This window comes from Populus alba, chromosome 10 (assembly GCF_005239225.2).
Source record: "Populus alba chromosome 10, ASM523922v2, whole genome shotgun sequence".
Lineage (NCBI taxonomy): Eukaryota > Viridiplantae > Streptophyta > Magnoliopsida > Malpighiales > Salicaceae > Populus > Populus alba.
This window is the reverse complement of record NC_133293.1, coordinates 10,649,160-10,663,249: the sequence shown is the minus strand read 5'-3', so window position 1 is coordinate 10,663,249 and position 14,090 is coordinate 10,649,160. Positions and strand designations below refer to the sequence as shown.

The window sequence follows — 14,090 nt, the reverse complement described above, 5'->3', positions numbered from 1 at the left end:
ATAATATTTCAAGTGTATTTGAAAGTATAGTTGTGATTATTTTTTAAACTGTTTTTCACTCAAAAAAGTATATAAATAATATATTTTTTTATTTTTTAAAAATTATTTTTAAGATCAACATATTAAAATAATTTAAAAACATTAAAAATATTAATTTAAAATAAAATAAAAATTTTAATTTTTTTAAAAAATATTTTTAAAACACAGTGACAAACAAGCTCAAAATCTATAAAGCAAAAATACCTTTCACCCAAAAAATAAAAATTTCAAGTTCCCATCTCTTCTTCTATGAAGAAACTTTTTTTTAAAAAGTATCTTAATTAATGAGATTTTATATTTTTGTTTTTAGAGATTAGTAATTTAAATATTTTAAATTTTAAGGTAATTAAGTATTTATCTGGTTATTAATTTTAAGATTTTTAAAAATTAGTTGACATATATATAAACTGATATATATATAAAATTAGTTGACATATATATATATATAAACTGACTTGAGTATTTTTAATTATAAAAAACTAATAAAAATAATACATGGAAGAGGAAAAGCATGGTGGGTCCGTGTTATGCAAGCTGTTGCAGGGTAGAGAGAGTTTTGGTTTTACAGCTCGTGATGAGATGGAGATGGGAGAAAAAAGGCATATCATGCATTTCCATAGAAGAAAGAGAGGTTGTTTTGTCGGTTCTGCCCTAGGTGGGTCCAACATTGTGATTTCTTTAGCCTCTGAGTGGTTGGCTATTAACCTTGTTCTCTTGATGAACTCCTCGAGGCACTACCAGAACCTGATAGTTTATGGGGGTGATCGTGTTTTTTTATATTATTTTTAAAAAATAAAAAAAATTTATTTTAATATATTTTAGAGAAAAATATACCAAAAAGAACAACGGACAAACACTACCTAACTTGACTTGCTTGGTTTTTTTTTCAGTTACTAATAAATGTTTATTTTTTCCTCCTCTATTATTTTCTTCAAGAAAAAGAAAAAGACTCAATAATTTTTCTGTACTTCAGTTTTTCTTCTTCAACTATTAATATCGTGGCGAACCAGCAAGTTATACTTCCTTCTTTCTCTCTTTCTCGAATCTGCATTCAGATTCTGTAGAGCTTTGACGATAGAATGAACGGTCCTACAAGCCTTGAACCAGATTCCTACGAGTTTGTTGAGGTTGATCCTACCGGCAGATATGGAAGGGTAAACTAACATTGACGCATGCCCTCTTCATTGCATTTTCCCATCCGCATTTGAAAACTTGAGTTTTGAATCTCATATGTATGCCTCTTCGTTATGATCTCTGCAGTACAATGAAATTCTTGGCAAGGGAGCTTCGAAGACTGTGTATGGATGTTTTCTGTCTTTTTCTTTTTTTTATTGGTCTAATTAATTCGTGGGTGGTTTTCCATTTAAATGTGATTTCAATTTTTGTGAATGCGAGGGTCTTATTTCTTGTTGTGTTGCAGTTATAAAGCCTTTGATGAGTATGAAGGGATTGAGGTGGCTTGGAATCAGGTGAAGCTTTACGATTCCTTGCAGACTTCTGAAGATCTTGAGAGGCTCTACCGTGAAATTCACCTGCTCAAGACCTTAAACCATGAAAACATCATGAAGTTTTATACTTCTTGGGTTGATACTTCTAGCAGGAACATCAACTTTGTCACTGAGATGTTCACCTCTGGTACATTAAGACAGTAAGCATTGTACAAGTTTCAAGAAATTTTAGTCTTCCATTCTTGTTGGTTTACTTAAATGGGTGATTGAAATTCGTTGACTATTCAATGTGGGCACGTTTCGTTCTTTTTTAAAATTCAATTTTTTGGCGTAGGTATAGGCTAAAACACAGGAGAGTAAATATTAGAGCAGTCAAGCATTGGTGTAGGCAGATATTGGAGGGGCTTCTCTATCTTCACAGCCATGACCCCCCTGTAATCCACAGGGATCTCAAGTGTGACAACATTTTTGTTAATGGTAACCAAGGAGAGATCAAAATTGGTGATCTTGGCCTTGCTGCTATCCTTAAAAAGTCCCATGCTGCTCGCTGTGTTGGCAAGTTCAACTCTAGCTTCCTCAAATCCCTTCTAAGCTCTAATCTTGTCCAAGATCATTTCTCAAACTGAATATTTGCACATGGTTTATGCCATTTTACACTTTCACCATGCACACGTAACCTCTTTTCAATTAGAAATGCTTGTAGTTGATTTTTCTGATCCAGAATGCCTAAATTCAACTAAAAAAATTCAGCCTTTTCAATGTGAGTACATTTTTGAGTTTTTGAGTTCTCTTGTTCCTTATTTTAATACTCAGGAACACCAGAGTTCATGGCCCCAGAGGTGTATGAGGAGGAGTATAATGAATTAGTTGACATTTATTCTTTTGGGATGTGTGTCTTGGAGATGGTCACCTTTGAGTATCCATATAGTGAATGCAACCACGCTGCTCAGATTTACAAGAAAGTTACATCTGTAGGAGCCACAAACTCTCAATTTTTCTACTAATCCAATTTATCTCGATGACTTCATTTTACAATTGCATATTTTCATGCAGGGGAAAAAACCAGATGCTTTGTACAAAGTAAAAGATCCCGAGATGCAAAAATTTGTTGAGAAATGTCTAGCTACTGTGTCCACTAGGCTCTCAGCCAGAGAGCTTTTGAATGACCCTTTTCTTCAAATTGATGATTCTGGATGTGATCTGAGACCGATAGATTATTACCAAGGAGATTTGAATGGAGTAGGTCCTCTTGTGAGACAACCTCTCCATGGAATTCATCGCAGTAACAGCTCTTTGACCGATGGTTACACCAATTATATGGGTTATGATCTTGAGAATGAAATAGAATACCATCAACTCGAGCTTGAGACAAGCCCAATTGATCTCTTCTCATGTCAAGAGGATGAGAATTTGGAAAATGTTGCCATTGCAATTAAAGGGAGGCGGATAGAGGATGACAGCATCTTCTTAAGGCTCAGGATTGCGGACAAGGAAGGTAAGAGAAGTTCTAAATTTCTAGTCCATTATTGTGGTTAGACATCGATTTTCGCATATCGATACTGTTACTTCTCCATGCAGGCCGCATACGAAACATCTACTTCTCATTTGACATTGAGACTGACACTGCAATAAGTGTCGCAACTGAAATGATTGATGAGCTTGATATTACAGAGCAAGATGTTTTGAAGGTAGCGAAAATGATTGATGATGAAATCTCAACCTTGGTACCGGAATGGAAGAGGGGGCGGGGTATACAGGAAAGTCCAAAGAGCACATGTGCAAGTTTCTGTCAGAATTGTGCTTCACATGGTCACCTACTGGATTATTTTTCATCAGATAGTCCAGGTGCCAGGAACCTGCAAGTCCTTCAATGTTCTATACATGAATGTGCTGCTGTCCATGGCCGGTTCGAGGAAATTACATATCAAGTCGAAGGGCCTGAGCAATGTGCTAGCACAGATTGCGCACCTGTTTCACCAAGCCAATCTACAAACATCACTTATACTGACATCACTGCTCAGCGAGATGCACCAAGTACACGAGGATCAAAAGAGATTCATTGTGATCAGGGTCCGAGCATAACAAACCAATCAATCTTTGAGGAGGAAGAAAGAATCATAAACATGGACAGTCTTTGTGAATCCAATGCAAGAAAATCTACCTGCGAGAACCCTTCAGCAGTTTTTTGTGCTCACTGGGATGATTATGATAACGAAATTAGGCAAGAATTAAGATGGCTTAAAGCCAGGTATCAGATGCAGTTAAGGGAGCTCAAAGACCAACAGTTGGGAGTCAAATCGAAATCTTCAAGCCTGGGTCCTAATTCGGATAACACTGAGCACCAGAAAGATAATGTGCCTTCTCCGCCTTTGATTTTGCGTAAAGCAAAGAGAGGCAACAATGAAGCTTCCCTGAAGTTTCTTTCCTCTGCTAAGAATTTTGCTTCATGTTTTCCTACAGATACTGATAAAAGGTGGGTTGATTCAGGAAAAAGAAAGGTCCAAAATTGTGAGGCAATCAATATGGCTTGCAGTCCCGAGCCAATGGTCACGGCTAAGAGTTTCTATACAGGAGCTTTGCTTCCACATTCACTTCACAGGGCAACTTCCCTTCCAGTTGATGCTGTAGATGTCTAAATGCAGCATAATTTTCTACCCAGATCACCAAATATGCACTACGTCCACGTCCCCCCCTCCCCCACTTCTTCATTAGTCATTATCAACAGTCCACTTCATTTTAGTCTACTATAGCTTACAAGAGGCGATGGCTATTAGCTGTACAAGCAGAGATGTAGTCTTACAGCTTAAAGCGTCCATCCTTTGCGGGACCACTTCCCTTGGGAAAACACGTTATTGTACATTACCAACTAACATATGCAAGTAAAGTAGTAAAAAAGTTTTCCAAAGTTTTACCTCTCATGTGGTAGAAAAATTGTGATTTCCCATATTATCCCTATTGGATGATCTGGATTTGCAATTACTGCGATTGCTTGTCATAGTTAGGATTAGTTGTCTTGTTGATATTATCAGCAGAGTGCTTTGGATAAGCATTTATGCTAACTTGTACCTGTACTGCCGGGCTATTTGACATCAGCCAATTCTATTTTCTAGGCTAAAATAACATAATTAGACCAATTTTCAGACATTAAAGGATTGATACTCAGATTTCGAGGACTTGTACAGGCAACTCTACTGATGGAAAAGGGACAAAAGCTAACGGAGGAAATCACAGTCACCATAAGTGCAAACGGGCTGAAGTAAATCGTAGATTTCTGCACTTCTTCCCTAGTCATTTTTTCACTTCAATGAAGCAGCTAATGACGTTGGAATCCATTAAAAGGGAAGGAAACGGAGCATGGCACCTTGACTGGCGATTTTAATTACAAGCAAAGCCAGTTTCTCACGTCTAATAGAGCCCACTTTGACTGACTATAGTTTAAATTATGGAGGGATTATTACTGGGGGAGAAGGGGATGGGTTGAATGAGTGGTGGGTGGAGAAAGAGAGAGGTTCTTGCATCTCCGCATGCTTTTTCCTACTCCATTATTGTTCATCAATGTTTGGTCATGAAGTATAACTTTCAACTATCGCTTTTGGAAACTTATCGTGGCTGCATATGAAGCACGGAAAAAGTTTAGCAATAGAAAAGTAATCCAACACGTGCACAGATTCCATTATTACTCTTCACTGCTTATCTTTATTAAAAGCGTCTTTCCAAGCTAACTTTTGATAAAGGGGTAAATTAAAAAAAAAACACGGTGAAGTGATGTCGATTTAAAATGATCTGTCGCAACTCGCAAGTAGAAGTAATGATATTTAATAAATAAATATTATATTGTTAAAATATTACAGAGAAAATTTCAAAATTATCAAAAGTTAGAGGTATCAACCAGATTTTTTATATCTAAAGACTTAATAATCTGTGCAGCGACATAGCAATTTATATATAAAAAATAATTTTTGAAAATTTTTATAAAAATTTAAACACGATTCAATAATAAAATCAAAATTTATGATTTTTTAAGTTGTTATTCTGGTTTGGCACAACTAGACTTCCTCTTTGAGTCTATATTTACCACACTTAGTCTATAAATGCATCTGTTAAGCCATTCGTGTAATTTGTTTAGGGCAAATCCTCATTTAATTATGGTAAACTCATACCTGATTATTTAAAATCACCCACTACTATATAAACAATAACTTTTTGAGATTTTGACTAGAGTTTATTTTTTATTCAATAAATTGAATAAAAAATATATTTTGACTCATAAAATATATTTTAACAAAAACTTTTTAAAATTATAATTTTTGTATAAAATGATTGATAGAATAATAAAACTAGATCCAATCAATTAATTTAGATAAAAGATTAAAGTGTAGTTATGTCACGTTTTTAAAGCATGAAATGACTAAATCATGCTATTTCACTTAAATGCTTTTTGAACTTACATCAATCCCATCTTTTTTTTTTTTTAATTTTCCTTCTAATGTTTTTTTTTTTAAATTCCAAATCCCATGTAGACACCATAAAGGAAGAGAAAAAGTTGAAGATACCGTGCAAGCAGGCATAGAACAGCAATGCATAATCACTTGTATAAGCTTGCATTGAATAATAATGCTACACCCCCAACTCCCACTTTGTCTCTGATGGCTCTATGGCTTTTTATTGAGTTCAGACAAGGCTGTCTGACTTTGAAGTCTACAATGTGCCAAATTTGCTGTTGTGTGTTTTAGTCGCACATTATTTGGAATCTGCTACCATTTTAACACATAATTGAGTGTCCGCCACTAAATATCGATCTTTCAGGGAAGGTGCCTTCAGTGCATCTGTCACTTCTCCACTAGTTAACAGAAACCAGAATTGCAGCTCAATTTTGATGATCCCGTTAGCGTGAGAAGATCTGGCACAATCTCAAGCTTCTGTTAGTTTTATGCTTCATGATTTCATTTAGTGCGGAGTATTTCCACCATTGAACACGGCACAGAGCTGCAAGTGTGGCTTGACAACTGATATTATTCTCCTACAGTAGTCAATCTTTCCAGAAATGAAGCGAGCAAAGAGGCGAGAGAGTAGTTAGGTTTTCAACTTATTTTTCATAATATTATCAAACATCTCAAAATAATTTACTTTCCATAAAAATAACTTTACAAAATAAAACTATTTTCTCACAAACAAACTGAAAAATTGTTAAATGCTGTCTGTTTAATATACTTTGAATCTTTGATCATAAAGTTTTGGGCAGAAAGGTATGATCTATATTCCTTTACATTTATGATGTTTCTTCGGCAATTTATATGGACTGTTTTCATATATCATGAAAAAGAAGAAGGTAATAGACAAGGATTGTCATCAACACAAACCGAATTACTACGAGCAAATCCCCCTCTATTTATTTACGTATTATTTTTATTTTCTAGTTATCAGATTTCTGTGAATATAATACAGCATGCAATAATAACTTCAAATCAGGGCTCTCTGTTTCAGAAAACAGAGCTTAAAACTATAAACATTTCGTCAAAGCAACTTCTACCTAACTTCGAATTAAAACCAGATTTCTTCGATTAGATGGGACACGTGTTAGGATTATTGCCATCAATGTGCAGCAATCAACAACATGAAAAACCTACCCTAAAAAATAGAGCTGTCATTGTCAAAATACTATAATCAAAGTTGCACCAACCATTAACAAAAATAGTGCAACCTATGTGCTACTACAATTTGTGCCATAATTAATGGCCTCTTGTCTTACCATTGATGTCTATAAATAGAGGCATTATTTAAGAGCAAAATGAAAGAGAGAATGAGAGTGTGAGGAATAGAAAGGAGAGAAAGAGGGGCTGCCAAGGGCAGCAACCCTGCTGTAATGTGCAGTAAGGTATAAGAGCAATGAGAATGAATTTGAGTAAAGTGATCCTACTTCTCTATGTGTGTTGTAACCCTTTCTCTATATCTCAAATAATATTGGCTCTTCTCCCGTGGATATAGGTGGTTTGCCGAACCACGTTAAATATTGTATCAGTATGCTTAGCCTCCAATGAACAACTATCAGTATATCACCGATCTGATTCCCCAATAATATGATCGTTTTTTATTTACTAATTCAACCTAGATACATGTATTCTCCACGCTAATGAAGGACTCACTGTTCAATTTCTAACAAGAAAACCAAAGTAGCACACGCTAGCAGTGAGGGTTTGCTGATGGTAGTTTGAAATCTACAACTTGGCTAGAATTAAAAATTATGCACCTCAATCCTCTAGGAAAAGTCTCAACAGTACCAGCCTGTTAGTGAGATACGTGAAGCAAATTACAAGAACAAAAACTCTCATCCCCCACCTACCATTCTGGGCAAATTCCTAATGTTTGCATGGAAAGTAACTGAAGTTGTGATTAGTTCTTTGTCAGCGAAGATGACTCAAATAAGGCCCATGGTAAAAATAGCAAACAAGTGGTAATTCTTCAACTGAATGCAGAATCTGCCATGCTTCACCAGTACTAGTAAGCGAGGTAAGAATTTACGTGCACATACTTGGGTGAAATTTCAATTTCTTGTCATGAAAAGGCATGCCAGCAATATGCTTCCATGTTGAATATATGGTAACCGATTCTACAAACTACATAGTTGAAGGCTTGAAGCGTTTCCTTCTGAAGCTAACAAAACGTCTCTTGTATAGCTTTGAAACAGATAGCTTTGTCTTGTCATTGACATCGCCTAAAAAATTAGTACTTTCTTAGAAATCCCTTCCCAGACAAAGCATCACTCTCCGCCTGCGGAGTCCATTGCACCTCTACAGCTTATAGGAAAGAAAAATAACAAGATACGTATAGGATACAGCATATGAATAGTTGAGATTCCAATATTTAAATATGTTTTGTTTTACCAGAAGCCTGGAGGAAATAACATCCGCAGATAGTAAGGCTTTTTTATTTTATTTATTTCCTCGGTGTTTTCGATGGCAGGAACTTTATGTGCACCTTTAGAAACCACAAGGATGGTGACCTGAGAATAAGATGAGCACAATTAAGAAAAGAAGTGATGGAAATAGTAATATTTAGTATCTTCGAAATATTATATGAATTCAGAAGAGGTCAGCTGATAAATATCCCCACGCATAAGAGTCAAGAAGGACTAGTAGCAACCGCACCATGAAATGGAGGGGGAGGGGACGGAAGTCAATTTAATGTCCCTTTTACGTTTCCCTGATAAGCATCCGTTTAATGTCATGTCTCCTTAAGGATGCAGAAGATTACATCATAATCATCACACCAGGTGTTTGATGCAGATCAATTGGCGAATGTTGCCATAGAAGGACTATGGCAAAAGGGGGAAATATTAGCAAAATGGTCAGCAGATAATGGATATCATCAACTGCCTGGTTTATTCATATTTTTGATCCATTTGAAGCTACAGACTAAAACACTTGCACTGCCTTATCCAAGTTAAATATCTGATCAATTCGCAACATGGAACACCAGATATAAAGCAAGAAAGAAAACAGATTGAAAATCAACGAACCAGTAAATGTAAAAAGGGAACTTTCCCTGGGTGCACTAGTTTTCTGACCATAATCCTTTTAGAGTTTTTATACAAGTGTTTGGCAACAGATTTCTCTTGAAATTAACAGGTGAGCAGTCCAAGACTAACGATATATCAAGGCTGTTTGAACTGATCAGTCTGAACTCTTGAGTTTTTAATTTTGCAAGTCATGACAAAGATCTTTCTTTCGGTGATTTCCAGGCTGAACTCTTGAGTTTTGAGACTCTCATTGACGCGCAAACCAACCTTGTCATTGATCAGCACTCTGCATTTTCAACAAATCAAAAATGGAAAGCCCCAATGTTTACGAGGAAGCTAAAGCTGCAAACACCTCTGAAGTCTCAATTGCATCAGTCATCTTATGGTCAAAAGAAAAACAATTCTACTCCGCCTCCCAACCAACCTGCTAATGACAGATGATCAATCTGCCAGATTTGTGATAAGAAGGACATAATGGTCTTGACTATTATCACCGTTTTGACTTATTTTTCAGGGTCGGTTTCCACCTGCTGATATTGCTACAATGGCTGCTGAAGTCAGCAATTCTTATGACCAACATGTCTGGTATACGGACAGTGGAGCAAGTGCTCGAACCACTACCAATGCAGAAAATTTAACCAACCAACAGTCCTCCAAGGGTGATGATACTCTCCAAGTTGGCAATGGCTCTGATTTAGTTGTCAAACAAGCTTGAAATTCAACTCTAAGCTCTGACCATACCTCTTTCAAACCCACTAATGTCCTTTATTATCCTAATACTTCTGCAATTTTTTTATCTATAAACCAACTATTCTGGATAACGATTCTTATTTTGTACCAATCGATATTGATTTTTTGTGTAAAGGAAAACAAGATGGGTCGCATCCTGCTTCAAGGACCGATTGAAAACGAACTTTATCCATTTACTGGTCACGAGAGCTTCTCTAATAAACCGTGTTGCCTCATTGCCATGCTATGAAAAAAAACTTCATTGGGACACTGTCATAATTGCCTAGGGCATCCTGCCAAGCGCATCTTCGATCGTTTACGTAATTATTTATCTATTTTTTATCCTTCCAGACAGTTAAGTTTCCGCAGCTACAAAACATCCTTTTGCTGATTCAGTAGACAATCTATAAAGCCCTTGCAGCTAGTTCACACTGATGCGTGGGTGTCTCCAATAAATTCTGTTGGTGATTGTCGCTGTTGTGTTCTCTTTTATCGGTGATTTTATTAGATTCACATGGATGTATCCTATGCATCTTTTTTTTTTTTTTTTATGTATTTGTTATTTTCCAAGAACACAAATCTCTTGTTCAAAATGTATTCTCTTCTAAAATTCAACAGCAGGGAGAATATCTTTCCAACAATTTCAAATCTTTTTTTGCAACGCATGAGATATATCATAGATTAACTTTAACTTGCCGTTGTACTTCACAACATTTTTCATAAATCACCCCCCTACAAAAGTTATAAACTAAAAAAAGAAGATGAATAAGCTCAGGAATGCTAGTTTAGTTTATTTTGTTTTTAAAAGCAATTAAATAATGTTATTGTGTTAAAAAATAAAAATAAAAACAATTAGTTCTAATTAATTTGATAATAAGTAATGAATAATATGGAAAAGACCTCGCTACCCTGCCAATAAGATCATTGGTTTTTGTGGAGAAAAAATAAAAATATTATTACATTGTTATAATACATAGTATTCCATGTCTTGATTTACAGTGAAAACTGATTTTTGTAGTTTTTTTTTAAATATCATCTATAAAACAAAGGAATAATTAGTAATACAATATTTAGAATATAAAAAATAATATTATTATATTATAAAGTAGTTAAATCAAAATGGGTTTACATGGATAGAACAGCATCATATTGGACTTTTTAACCTGAACAATATTGTTTTTCTAAAAAAACATCAAGTGACTTTTTGGATTTTTATGTATTGTTTTTAACTTTGCTCCTTAAAGTTTTAGATTTATATAAAATAGTTCTTAAACTTTATTTATGTTCGAAAAAAAATCCCTCAATGTAAAAGAAGGAGAGGGAAGGTAAAAGAGGGGGAGTTTTGTTTTTTATATTTCCAGGTGCATGAGAACATGTTTTAAGTTTCAAAATTGATTTATATATGCAGTGATTCTAAAGTGCTTTTTAACGAAAATATTTTTTTGTCAGAAATTTATTATAACGAATTTTTAAATTCTTTCATATCTTATTTATTTTTAGTATTGTCATGGATGCTATATATTAGATTTCACGACCCGGAGCCGGATAGTTCTAATCAGACACTCGCGCATACAACCCTCGAGAGCCAAACAGAGCCCATACTGTTTCACTGCCACCGCATAAAACCCTAATAATAAAATTTCTTCATTTTCCACTCCGTGCCCGAACGCAGCTTCGCTCAAAATCATAGCTTAGCGGCGTCAAGGAGAGGAGAAACCTGGTAGTTACAGGCAACCATGTCAGACAAGGCTGTGACTATTAGAACAAGAAAGTTTATGACAAACAGGCTTCTTTCAAGGAAGCAGTTTGTGAGTTCTGTCTCTTCAGTTTTCTTTCTTTCTGTGTTTTCTTTTTCATCCCGGTATGTTTGGTTTCTAATTTAATGCAGGCTAAGGAAATGGATTATAATCTAATTTTTGTTTTTGAAACAGATCATTGATGTTTTGCATCCTGGGAGAGCTAATGTTTCTAAGGTATGTATAGTTAGTTTCTTTTTTTCATGTTTTCTTATCTGTTTTTTTCTAATGATTTTTGGTATCTGACATTGGTATTCTATGAAGGCTGAATTGAAGGAGAAACTGGCAAGTTTATATGAAGTGAAAGACCCGAATTCGATTTTTGTGTTCAAGTTCCGTACTCATTTTGGAGGTGGGAAATCAACTGGGTTTGGGCTGATTTATGACTCTGTGGAGAGCGCCAAGAAATATGAACCAAAGTACAGGCTAATCAGGGTAACTGCCAATCTGCTTTATTCCATTGTTCTTGTTTTAGAGTGATTGCTGCCTTCACACATGAGACTTGTGTAGTCATGGCCTATCTTTCGTGTTTTAGTGTGTTTGTTGATTGTCTAGTTGTTTTGTTTGCTAGATGATTTCTAATATACTTACTCTGCTAGTGTCTAGTTCTTGTTACCCAGCTGCAATGATTTTGCTTAACACGCAGTATGTTTGTTAGACTAATCCTTTATTCAAGTAAACGAGTGAACAAGAATAACAGGTGTCATATTTTCCTGCATTGTTAGATTAAAGGCAAATCTGCATTATTTGATCTTTTGCTTGGTTTCTGATTATGTGTACTGATTGTTTTGTACTAGCTTGAGATTTGTTTCTCAGAGTAAACAAACATAACCTGTTAATTCAGATTAGCAATACAATCAATGTCTACTAGTAGCCTACTTGTTAAGCAAACAAAAAACAAAATCTGTTATAGAATAGACATGGCCTGGACCCTTCACTATGCTTTTAAACTATGAACATACCAGAGCCTTTTGTCAGGATCCAAGTTACTCAATTTACCCCAAAACAATTGTGATTTACGTCAACAATCCCTTCTCAGTCTTGCAATTACTTTGGGGAAATCAATTCTTATTTACATCCATGTTATATATATACAAGTAGCCCAGGGAATTTTCAAGCCAACACCTTAAAACTCACCTTTGAATGCCTTTCAAGTTTCAACTATCAGCTAGAATCCTGAGAGCCTATAATTGTTTTTTCTAAGGCACATATTTATTAATTTTCCAATATCCTTTTGCAAAGTTTTCATGGAGAATATTGTCTCCATTTTTTCATGCAGAAGTTCAGGTGCATTAGTGATTCTAGGGTAGCATCAATTTCAATCGGGAAGATGGTTGGAGGAATATGGGATGAGTTTCATCCTAAATATCCATCTAGTCTTCACCTAATTGAAAGAGTATTGAAGTATCTGCTATAGAAGTCCTTTGCTTGCTATTTGAATCACTAACTTATCATTTTTCTTGAAAGTCGTCTTGTGTAATGGATCTAGAGTCCAAATGTTCTCTTGTGAGACAAAAGCGTAGGAAACATGCCATATAAAGGATTCCAATTAGGTTCAAGTACATGACCCGGATTTTACATTTGCTTACAACTTTTGTGTTTTTTTTTGGCACATTTTCTAAATACAATTCGAATATTATGACTGAATTTATTCTAGATGAATGATGAAGAATAGCCAGTTTTCTAGCACCAATAACTATTCTAGGTGAAAGGAATTTGTTTTTTGCCAATGCAACAGAAGCTGCTACTGACAAGCTTCTGTTTGAAGATGCTGAATGGCTTTTTTATTCCTTTTCAGACTTGTCTCACAGAAGCATTTGAGATCTCACATGCCATGTGAAGAATTTTGATTGTGTTCAGTCAACTCAGATTTGATATTTGCTTGCACCTTTTGTGTATTTGTTCGAATAACTATGTCTGCTTGTATTTTGTCAGTCTAACTTCATAAACATTTGCATCTTAGGATATATGCTACTTGTTAGTTCTGGGACTGGAATCATGTTTTGTCATACGACCACCACATATATTGGGGAAACAACAAACTAGTGTAGTTTTCTAAAGTTCAACTTGGTTTTGTTATGTGTGCTCTGATTACTCTAGTGCATAGGTTTTAATTTGTGTTTTTATACTGAATAATTGCTATAGAATGGACTCGCCACCAAGGTGGAAAAATCAAGGAAGCAGCTAAAGGAAAGGAAGAACAGGGCAAAGAAAGTTCGAGGTGTAAAGAAGGTAACGGAGCAGTTTCTTTGGCAATAACATTCCTTATTGTTGGATTTTTCTTAGCCACTACATGCAAACTGTTGATCCCCAATGTGTTTCTTCTATGTGCAGACCAAGGCTGGAGATGCTGCAAAGAAGAAGTGAGATCTAAGTGAGTTAGCTACCTGTCACAGTAATACGACTGGGAACCTGAATGTTTCTTCCTCGGATCTTATCTATCTATCCTCCAATGAAGTTTTGTTAAGATTTTGTTTTGAGATTGCCTTTAGTTATGTTTGCCAGCTGACTGAACATGTGCCTGTAGAGGTTTAATATTTGAGGAATCATTTGTTGAAGTAA

At 35.3% G+C, this 14,090-nt stretch overlaps 2 protein-coding genes across 3 annotated transcripts; both read left to right on the top strand.

Annotated features, from left to right (window-relative positions):
- The first annotated feature begins 956 nt into the window (after positions 1-956).
- On the top strand, positions 957-4,418 carry LOC118046589 (probable serine/threonine-protein kinase WNK9). Of its 2 annotated transcripts, XM_035055564.2 has the most exons (7): positions 957-1,193; positions 1,300-1,337; positions 1,460-1,687; positions 1,822-2,042; positions 2,301-2,458; positions 2,541-2,982; positions 3,066-4,418. In XM_035055564.2, exons 1-7 carry the CDS (start codon positions 1,119-1,121, stop codon positions 4,121-4,123), a joined length of 2,220 nt encoding a protein of 739 aa, XP_034911455.1. In that variant the 5' UTR covers positions 957-1,118; the 3' UTR covers positions 4,124-4,418. The 2 variants fall into 2 exon arrangements, with proteins under 2 accessions (XP_034911455.1, XP_034911456.1); XM_035055565.2 differs by lacking the exon at positions 1,822-2,042 and having other exon boundaries at positions 1,460-1,674.
- Positions 4,419-11,298: 6,880 nt separating this feature from the next.
- On the top strand, positions 11,299-14,090 carry LOC118046590 (small ribosomal subunit protein eS24z). The gene is made up of 5 exons (XM_035055567.2): positions 11,299-11,540; positions 11,664-11,705; positions 11,793-11,963; positions 13,674-13,760; positions 13,863-14,090. Exons 1-5 carry the CDS (start codon positions 11,469-11,471, stop codon positions 13,893-13,895), a joined length of 405 nt encoding a protein of 134 aa, XP_034911458.1. The 5' UTR covers positions 11,299-11,468; the 3' UTR covers positions 13,896-14,090.

Bases quoted from the DNA above. Each gene is read 5' to 3' on its own strand.
- LOC118046590 (XM_035055567.2), top strand. From the start codon at position 11,469: ATGTCAGACAAGGCTGTGACTATTAGAACAAGAAAGTTTATGACAAAC. The intron at 11,541-11,663 runs GTGAGTTCTGTC...TTTTTGAAACAG, and splicing joins TTCTTTCAAGGAAGCAGTTT to ATCATTGATGTTTTGCATCC. The intron at 13,761-13,862 runs GTAACGGAGCAG...TTCTATGTGCAG, and splicing joins AAGTTCGAGGTGTAAAGAAG to ACCAAGGCTGGAGATGCTGC.
- LOC118046589 (XM_035055564.2), top strand. From the start codon at position 1,119: ATGAACGGTCCTACAAGCCTTGAACCAGATTCCTACGAGTTTGTTGAG. The intron at 1,688-1,821 runs GTAAGCATTGTA...TTTTTGGCGTAG, and splicing joins ACCTCTGGTACATTAAGACA to GTATAGGCTAAAACACAGGA. The intron at 2,459-2,540 runs GTAGGAGCCACA...ATTTTCATGCAG, and splicing joins TTTACAAGAAAGTTACATCT to GGGAAAAAACCAGATGCTTT.